Raw genomic sequence first — 9,320 nt, 5'->3', positions numbered from 1 at the left:
TTGGTATAGCCCCTGAGCCAAGGCCCCTGGAGCTGTGCAGGTGACGCATGGGTCCATGTGCTCAGGGGACACAGGACGCACCCTGGGGAGAGGCTGGGGAGGCTCTGTTCCCTCCCGGACTCTACCCTGTGGGAGCCCCTATAATCATCCTCAGTTGAGAGGACAGCAGTCAGTCCCCTGTCTTGTGCGAGTTAACAAAGACAGTCGTTGAGGTGGAAACTGTAAGGCTTTGGTAGCTCTGTGCCTGGGATCAAGGACACAGCCCAGACCTGTTCTTTACTCTGCTTCGCTGCCAGAGTCCTTAGCCCAGGGCTCAGCTCCTACTCTGGACACACCGGTTCAGATCCTGCCTGGTCTGAAACCCGAGCCTGCTCACAGCGACCTCTCAGCTGCCAGAACACCCTGTCCTGGCCTCCTGTGCCCTCCCCTCACCAGTAACCCCCAGACAGTGAAATGTCTTTCACTTTCATTGCCCAGCAAGGGCTCTGTTTCTGGGAAGAGGAGCCTCTAGAATTTCGCTTTTACTTTCTGTGTCTACAATCAGTATCCTGCCCTTTAGGCTCCTCCCTTCCCTGCTGTTTGTCAGATTCCTGAGTGAGGAGGGCAGAAGCCAGAGATCATTTAAGTCCTCAGAGTCCTCACATGCGTTCAGACGTCGGTGGTGAGGTCGGCACAGTCTTCCTCTGTGCCTGCCACTCGAGCCCGGCCTGCCCTGCCAGGGAGGACAGGTGTGGACAGAAGGTGTCTCCTGTGCCTGGGCTCCACCACACCAGCACGTTCAGCTCTTCTAGGAGAACTGTAGGAGAGCAGTTCTATCACCAGAAATCTGTCTTCTGCAAGGAGCTGGTGAGTGAGAAAATACTATGGAATAGAGGGCTCAGAATCCATATACCAGTCATTCTGACAGTAGACAAACCTAGATGCTCGATTTGGGGTGCTTGGGATTTAAAAGCTGAGGAGGGCGAGGTGCATGGACAGCTATAAATCACACAGACTTTTAAGCATTTGGGCACTTTCACCTCTTTTGGTCACACACAAACTGTCCCCCTTGCACGGCTGAAGGATCGGGGAGAGACAGCAGGCTTGGTGCGCAGGGTCCTGCACTGGGAGCTCCTGACACCTCATACCCGACTCACATCAGAACCCTCAATCAGAGGACAGCTCTGCCATCAAGGCAGAGCTGCCAAGGTCCCTGTGTCCCATTCCCAGTCCTGGGCACCTCTCTCACCATACACTGGGTGTGGCCTTTGCCTCTTGGCAAAGAGTTCTGCACTTACACTAAGATTCCCCTGGAAGCCAGCTCTGAGCCTCCAGTACTCAGGGTTAGACCACGCTTACCTCACAGCCTGTCTGTGACTTTGACCCTTCATTTGGATGTGAGAACCCTATGACTGGTCCTGCCTAGCCAGGAGGGTGAGACAGGATTTAGGTATAGATCTTTCTCCTATAGATATTCCTTCCTGCTGCCTCTGCTTCTCTCATACTCCGAGAGTGTACTCTCAGTGACTCTCAGACCAGGGCCACAGTGCTCTGCCCCAGCTACCACGCTGTAATTGTTGAATAAAAACTAATATTTAACAAATCCATTTCCATCACAAGGCAATCTGTGAGATTTGAAGAAGCAGGGATTTTCTTTTGTTGAAATGTGCTCAGCATACAGAATCGGTACGTCCACTTCTCTTCTCTCTTCTGTCGCTTGGCTCCACTCTCTACCTACTGGGCTCCTCAGGACCGGTCAGGCAGACATTGTCACACCCTCGTGTATCCCACATCCTGGCGTCCTCTGTACCTGCATATGTGAGGCTGAGGTCTCAGCCAGTTGGCTCCTCTCTCAGGCCCTGGTCAGCTGTGGTCTCCAGCTCTGGGGCTTGCTGGTTCTGTTCCTGGCACACCTGCTTCCCTGAGGTGCTCTGAGTCGGGCTGCTGTCCCTGCAGCAATGGGTTGCAATAGACAGATGCTCAAGGTTTCCCCTCTCATTTATGTGAAGAAAATTCCTGCAGGAAGTCAGAAGCAATGGCATCACTCCCCTTAGTGGCTAACAGATCCCTCACCGGGACTCCTTTCCCTAGAGAATGCTTGCATCCCTGGTCATGTACAGCAAACCACATCTTGAATGCCTGCTCGGGAAAATTCTTCCTGAAACTGCTTGCTATATCCTGTCCTCCTGGACTGCAGTAGGTCACTTCCAAGATGCCCTGGAGGGTGTATCTGATCCCACACTTGTAGCCAAGGGCATCTCTTCAGCCTGTAGGACATCAACTTGACTTGAAGCGTCACTTGGTAGTATAAAATAACTAACTTTTTCTGTGAGATTCAGGACAGAGGTTTGCCTGTCATTCCTTACATTGAGTCCTGGGCCTGTGGTTCCTTCTGGGGCCCTGCCTTATGGCTTACATCTACTGTTACCAAAGAGGTGGAAATGTCAGGGACTCTAGAACCAGGACAGTTCCACTGACATCAGGACAGCGACAAAGGGAACACCTGCCTTGCCTGACTCCACGCATCTCCCTCTCAGCCCCTTCCTGAAGCCTTTCCTCACACTTTGTCTTCTTCCATTGACGTTCTCTGCCCCAATCAGTCCCCTTGTGGCTTCTTGCCTGATTACTGGCTTTTCTTTTTTTTTTTGTACCAGGGATCAAACTCAGCACCTGTGCTTGGGAGGCAAGTGTGGTGTTGGCCTCTTTCTAACTACAGCTACAGTTTGGTGAGGACTGGGCTATCACTGAGGTATGCTGGCACACAGCATGTTCTCGCTCTTTCTCTCCCTTTTTCTTTTTTCCACTACTTTAATGTTTAGAACAGTTTCAGCTTTAGAGAAAAATTAAGAGAATGGTACAGAGTTTTTCCATGGACCCACCATCCCTTCACAGGCACAGCCTCCCCCGTTACCAGTACCTTCCTCCAGAGTGGTCCATTCCTTACAACACGTGAACCTGCACTGGCACAACATAATCAGGTGATTTAGGGCTGGCTCTTGCTGTGGTACACTCAGGGGCTGGGCACATGCATAGGTCCATGTATCCACTCTCATAATATCATATCAGACGTCTTACTTATAGCTCAAAGTTTAAAGGAGGATGTATTTGTCTTGGCTCACAGTTTGTAGATGTTTCCGTCCATAGTCTGCTGCCTCCAAGACCAGGCTGCATGGCTCAGGGGCACAGCAGAGGACAATTGCTCAGGGCATTGCCATTAGAAAGCAGAGGGTGATTTGGGGGAAAGGAATGGGGACAGATACTTCAAGGTTGTGGCATCAGTGATTCACCTGGTCCCCCAGGTTTTATCTCCCAACATCACTAGCGAGTAATCAGCTAGTGAGTATTGTGCCCCATGTTCCACTTACCTTCCCAAAGCCACACCCCTAGCCTGCTGCCTCTGTCACAGGGTGCTCTGGCCAAGGGGCCCGGCAGTCATGGAGCAGTGGTGACCGAGGGGCGAGGGATGGAGATGGATCCTTTCAGGCCACGACTCCAGTGACTCACCTGTTCTCACCAGGTTTGCCTCTCTCTGCAGTTGCCTTTAACTCCCTAGTGAGTGTCACACCACCTTGTTCCATTTACCTTCCCACAGCCACACCTGTGGAAGCTCTCGATTTGGGGGACATCTAGACACAAGCCGTAACACTCTGTCCCAGGCACCCAAAAGGCTCATGCACATCCCTCTGTGCAGAATGCATTTAGTCTATCTACAAGAGCTGCCAAAGTCCTAACAGTTTCAGCATTCCTGAAAAGTCTTAAGTCCAGAGTCTCCTCTGAGATTTAAGGCAAACTTAACTGTAACCCCCTATAAAAATCTAAAAGAAAATTAAAGACGTATAACAGGCACAGTGTAAACATTTCCATTCCGAAAAGGATAGATAGGGAACTAGAAAGACATGGGACAAAAGCAAGACTGACACCCAGCAGAGCAAACACTGAATCCTGAGGTTCCATGTGCAGCGCTCAGGGCCAGCCGTGGAGAGAGGTGAGCTCCAGCGGGCTTGGGCGTCCGTGCCCCTGCGGCACTGCTGGTGGGTGGAGCTCTCGTGGCTTCCCTCTTGCCCTGGCTTCGCTCACTGCTTCAGCTTCCTCAGACACTGCATGTTCTTGGCTGCTCCAGCTTCCTGGGGTCTTCTCTTACCTTTCACTTTCTCACACTTTCACACACTGCCCTCTCAGACACTCCCTGCATGGCCTCCCAGGCTTTCTTCTGAAATCTGGGTGGCAGCCTTCCTGATCCACAACTCTTATGTTCTCTGTGCACCTAAAATCAGCACCGAGTCAGTGCTGCCAAAGTCTGCCCCAGCAGGAGTAGTAGCCAATGTCTTTTGTGTCTTTCTGGTGGACACAGGGGCCCCCAAGTGCCTGGATGGCTGATCATGGTGAGCTTAATCCTGCAGAATCCATTTCCTTTCCATAGGCTGCCGTATTCTGCCCTGGGCTCTCTTCCTCCCTTGAGTCTGTGAAGGGTAGGCTCTTTCATATCTCCCCCATGCCCTCAAGGAAAACTTTATATTGTTCAGATACAAAATACAGTGGTACCTCTGTTCATAATGCTTGTGTTTGCAAACAACTTGATTTGGAAACGGGAGCGTTTGGAAAAGTTGCATTTTTGCTTGGAAACTCTGCATCAGGTGACAAACACCACTGAGGTCATCTTTCCCACACGCACAGGAAAGTGACCATCTTTTCCAGAACTGTAGAATGAACTAAGTTCATTAACTAAGATATTGCTATACTTGATTCTTCTTAATGCGAGTCTTTTCAACAGTCAAACTCTCCTCCACTCCATCTTTGCAGGCTCCAACTTTACTGAAGTTTCTTTGCTGGCCAAACTAACAACATTTAGACTCATTTTGCTGGGCCCTTTGCTCTTGATTCTCAGAGCTGGCTAAAAGCCCCCAGCAGTACCCATTCCACTGTCTCAACCTTAGGCTTGAAATTTCCTCTTCCAGGGTAATGAGTCCACCATCTGTTAATCTTAGTTTCCTTCAAATCTCAGGGAAGGAACAAAATATAGACACATTTTCAGCATAACACACATGGCCTGGAGCACAGATGCCCGTGGAGTCCTTGTTCTCACGTGCAACCTTCCACAGTGGTTTTCTCTACTGGCTTTTTAGTGAGTATGCTGGCCTTCTAGACTCTGACCTGAGTCTCCATCAACCTTGGTTTACACAGTTCTAGAGCTGTTTCTCCAGCCAGCACGTCAGACCTTTCCCAGCTTCTCCCAAGGCCAATTCTAAAGCTTCTACAACACACAAGCAGATACTGTCAAAGCAACCACCACACTTCGCTGGCCCCCAAATCTGTCCTAGCTTCCTCCTCATCACTGAGACGCAATACTGACACCCACATTGCAAAGGAGGAAAGGTTTATCTGGACTCACAGTCTGTGGAGGTGTTCGTCCATAGTTCACTATAAACTTATCTGTGGACAGATCAGATGAAGCTTTGGGGTATCTAGACATAAATAATAACAAGTATTTTCACTACACTAGGAAGTCTGTGTTGTTCCTTTTCACCCCTTCCAAGCCAGGACAACAACTGATCTCTCACCTTTTTCCATGTTTTTGGTTTGTCCACATCTCATATAACTGGAATCATTTGATAGGTAGTCCTTTCATACAGTAATATGTATTTGAGTTTTAGCTTCCTTCACATCTTTTCGTGGCTAGACGTTTCATTTCTTTAGTCTGCTAAATAGTATCCCACTGTCTACAGCTACAAGAGCTTATTAAACAGTTCTTCTGAAGGACATCCTGAGTGCTGTCAAAGTTGTGATTATGAATAAAACTTCTAGAAACTTTGAATGTCCACCTATAGTGGAGAAGCACTCTGCTGTCCCGTATCCTTGCCGGCATTTGTTTTGTTGAATCTGCACTGTTGCCATTCCAGCTGGCCTATAGTGGCTTCTCACCATTATTTTCCTTTGTATTTCCCTCACAGCATGAGTTAGAGTATATTTTTATACTTCTACATCTTCTCTAGTGAGCTGTGTGCTAAAATCCTTGTCCTAATTTTTAATCATGTTGCTTATTTTCTCATTGTTCAGTTTTAGAGATCACTGCATATTTTGTACTATAGTCCTTTACCAAGTGAGAGTTTTGCTTTTTCTTTTTAATATGCAGTACAGGAGACTGAATCCATAGCATTATCACTGAGCCACATCCCCAGCCCTTTATAGTGTTGTGTTTTGAGACAGGGTCTATAAGTTCTCAGACTGGACTTGAACTTCCCATCTCTTTGCCTCAGCCCCCCACGGTGCTGCTGTTACAGGTGTGCACCACCTCACCCAGGGCTTTCGTAAATGTGTTTTGCCAGTCAGTGAGCCACCTTTCATTCTCTTAATACTGTCTTCTTTACAGAATTTTTTTCATTTTAGCAATGTCCACCTCGTCAGATTTTTCTGTCATGCCTGGTTTGGTGTTGTATGTAAAAACATCACCATACTCTGAGTCCTACAAGATTTCTTTCTTCTTGAAATTTTATAGTTTTGCCTGCAATATGTAAATCTGTAACTGAGTTTTATTTTGGTGATGTAAGTTCCATTCCTGCATGCATTTTCTTGCATGTGAATGTGGTGCAGCAATTCTTCTGAAAAGAGTTTCTGTGCTTTCTGGTCTGCCTTGCACCTTGGTGTCAGATCGGTGGAATCACTGTGTGGCTCTGTTTCCGGACTCTGCTCGGCTGCACTGGTGCCGCTCTCTGTCCTTGACACTGTTCCTCGCACTGCCTTGATGAGCACAGCTGTACAGTTAGCTGTGAAGCAAGCATCGCTGTCTCACTAGAGGCCGGAAGTTGTTTGGTGATGCTCCATCTACTTCCCTTTTCAGACAGCCACCAGGAGGAAACATGATTTTCCTAACAACCAAAATAGCTAAACGCATATAAATAAAGCATAAGGGGCAGGAAAGTGAGATGGAAAATCAGGCCTTGCCGTTCGTGAAGCCTTCCTAAAGGAGCGGGGTCCAGGGCGAAGAAAGAGCCTGAGTGGGGCTGAGTTTGCAGCCACACCAGGAGTCCCAGCAGCGCCTGTGAACAGAAAGGGAGATGTTTTCCATTGTAGTGTGGGCCTGGGGATGAGTCTGCTCTGACTTAACGAAACATCCCAGGTCCTTCCTGCAGAGTTAACTTTGACCTCCTCGCTTGTGTTCTTCCTCTAGTGCCCTCCTCTGCTCACAGCCATGGGCCAGCTGTGGTCCACATCTTCCGACACAGAGAAATGTGCTTTGGGCTCCATTAATGAAAAGTACTTAAAAAATTTCAAGATGGAAAGTAAAATCCTCTCAGAGCAAACTCAAGCCTTGATTGAATTCCACCTGAAGCGGGGGGATGCTCAGAAGGCAGCTTCTGCGATCAGTGACGCCCTGAAAGACATCGAGAACGCTCCACTGAGCATCGCAGTGACAGGGGAGAGTGGGGCAGGCAAATCCAGTCTGATAAATGCCTTGCGAGGCATGGATCATGAGGAAGAAGGCGCAGCTCCCACGGGGCCAACGGAGACCACCAAGTTCAGAACTGAGTACAAACACCCGACTCTTCGCAATGTGTCCATATGGGACCTGCCTGGTGTGGGGACCACCAACTTTCCACTGAACACATATCTGAGGGAAGTAAAGTTTGCCGAGTATGACTTTTTCCTGATTGTCTCTGCCACACGCTTCAAAGACAATGACGCGAAATTAGCCAAAGCTATTGCACAAATAAATAAGAAGTTCTATTTTGTTCGAACGAAAATCGATAATGAATTAAACAGTGAACAAAAAACTAAACCTAAAACCTTCAAAAAGGAAAATGTCCTGAAAAATATGAAAGATGAATGTCTGACACAGTTGCAGGTAGCTAAAGTGACGGCTGCTCAAGTCTTCTTAGTCTCCAGCCTGGATAGGGCTGACTACGACTTCCCTGAGATGGAGAACACCCTTCTGAGGGACCTGCCAGCTCACAAGCGTCACATCTTCATGATGTCTCTGCCCAGTGTTACAGAAGCTGCCGTTGATCAGAAGCGAGATTCCCTAAAGCAGAAGATCTGGTGGGAGGCCGTGTGGGCTGCAGCATCAGCCACCATCCCTCTCGTAGGCCTCTTCAGTGATGGTGATATAGAAAAGCTGCAGGACACCTTAGCCCTCTACAGGTCTTCCTTCGGGCTGGATGATGCATCGCTGGAAAAGATTGCCAAGGATTTGCACGTGTCCGTGGAACGGCTGAAGGCAAACCTTCAGTCTCCCCACTTGATGCTAGCTGAGAACAATGAATCCTTCGGGGAGAAGATGAAGCAGTACATGGAGAAGGCTCTTTCACTCGTGGGAGGGCCCCTTGCTACTGGTGTTACCTTTACAAAGACGTTTTACTTGCAAAATTATTTCCTTGAGATTGTGGCAAGTGATGCGAAAGCTCTACTGAAAGGAGATCTCTTCAGTGCCTCTGTGGGCTCTGAGGAGGGTTGCGGCAAATAGGGAAACTGAGGCAGCCAGCTTCTGCCTTCACCCCACTGTTTTTTGGCTTGGTTTGATTTGGTTGGTTTGGTTTTTCTTTTTTGGAGACAGAGTCTCACTATGTAGTCCAGGCAGGTCTTGAACTCACTCTTCATCCCAGGCTGGCATGAGCCCCAGTGATGGGGTTACAGCCAGGCACCCCAACACCTGGCAGCCCTGCTGTTCTCATGGCTCTGGGCCCATCTTTGTCTACAGTTCTCCAGATGCAGCTGGGCCTGGTTGTGATGCTGCCCCTTCATAGGAAAAGAAAGTATGGGAAGCTGGGGTTTTATGCTAAGAGGAGAGAGCATCTCACTGTGTGCTGCTAACTTGGTACTCAGTAGAAAACTGTGGAGCTGTCCAACAATGCTGCTTCTGTTGAAGGGACTCAGCCAACAACGTGAGAAAGTTACTGCTGGAAGAAAGGCAGGCTAGTTTGAGAAGCCCTGTGTATGACAATGCAGCAAATGGAAATGGGCAGAATGTGTTTAGCTCAGTAAGGTCTCAGGGCAACACAATAAATGTATTGGTTAATGCTGAGGAACACACATTATTTTGAAAACTGGTGTACAAGGGAGAACTCAGTGTTCATCCTGCTTTTCATGTGAGAGCGCTGAGCTTGCTTTTCCTATACAGACTGCAGAGTGACCACACTATTGATGAGACCTTCCTCTTGTATCAATTTTCCACCAATAAATGCAGAAGGAATGCTGCAGTTAGAATATTAGCATTTCCCAAAGCTTAAAGACATAATCAACCATGTCCAAGCTCACCAAATTGTACATTTCTATGTATTAGTTATACTTCAGTAAATTGGGGCAGGGAGACTTGTTGGCCCACTCCTGTATTCCAAGGAGTCTGTGAG

General features: G+C 48.3%; 1 protein-coding gene across 1 annotated transcript; it reads left to right on the top strand.

Annotated features, from left to right (window-relative positions):
• The first annotated feature begins 587 nt into the window (after positions 1–587).
• On the top strand, positions 588–9,035 carry LOC104873219 (T-cell-specific guanine nucleotide triphosphate-binding protein 2). Its single transcript, XM_010639808.3, has 2 exons — positions 588–846; positions 7,145–9,035. The coding sequence occupies exons 1-2, from the start codon at positions 643–645 to the stop codon at positions 8,435–8,437; spliced, it is 1,497 nt and encodes a 498-aa protein (XP_010638110.1). The 5' UTR covers positions 588–642; the 3' UTR covers positions 8,438–9,035.
• Positions 9,036–9,320: the final 285 nt, after the last annotated feature.

The sequence above is a fragment of the Fukomys damarensis genome, unplaced genomic scaffold, assembly GCF_012274545.1.
Source record: "Fukomys damarensis isolate Sample0158 unplaced genomic scaffold, DMR_v1.0_HiC HiC_scaffold_9, whole genome shotgun sequence".
In the NCBI taxonomy this organism is placed as follows: Eukaryota; Metazoa; Chordata; class Mammalia; order Rodentia; family Bathyergidae; genus Fukomys; species Fukomys damarensis.
This window is presented reverse-complemented; position numbering and strand designations above follow the sequence as displayed.

Bases quoted from the DNA above. Each gene is read 5' to 3' on its own strand.
- LOC104873219 (XM_010639808.3), top strand. From the start codon at position 643: ATGCGTTCAGACGTCGGTGGTGAGGTCGGCACAGTCTTCCTCTGTGCC. The intron at 847-7,144 runs GTGAGTGAGAAA...TTCTTCCTCTAG, and splicing joins CTGTCTTCTGCAAGGAGCTG to TGCCCTCCTCTGCTCACAGC.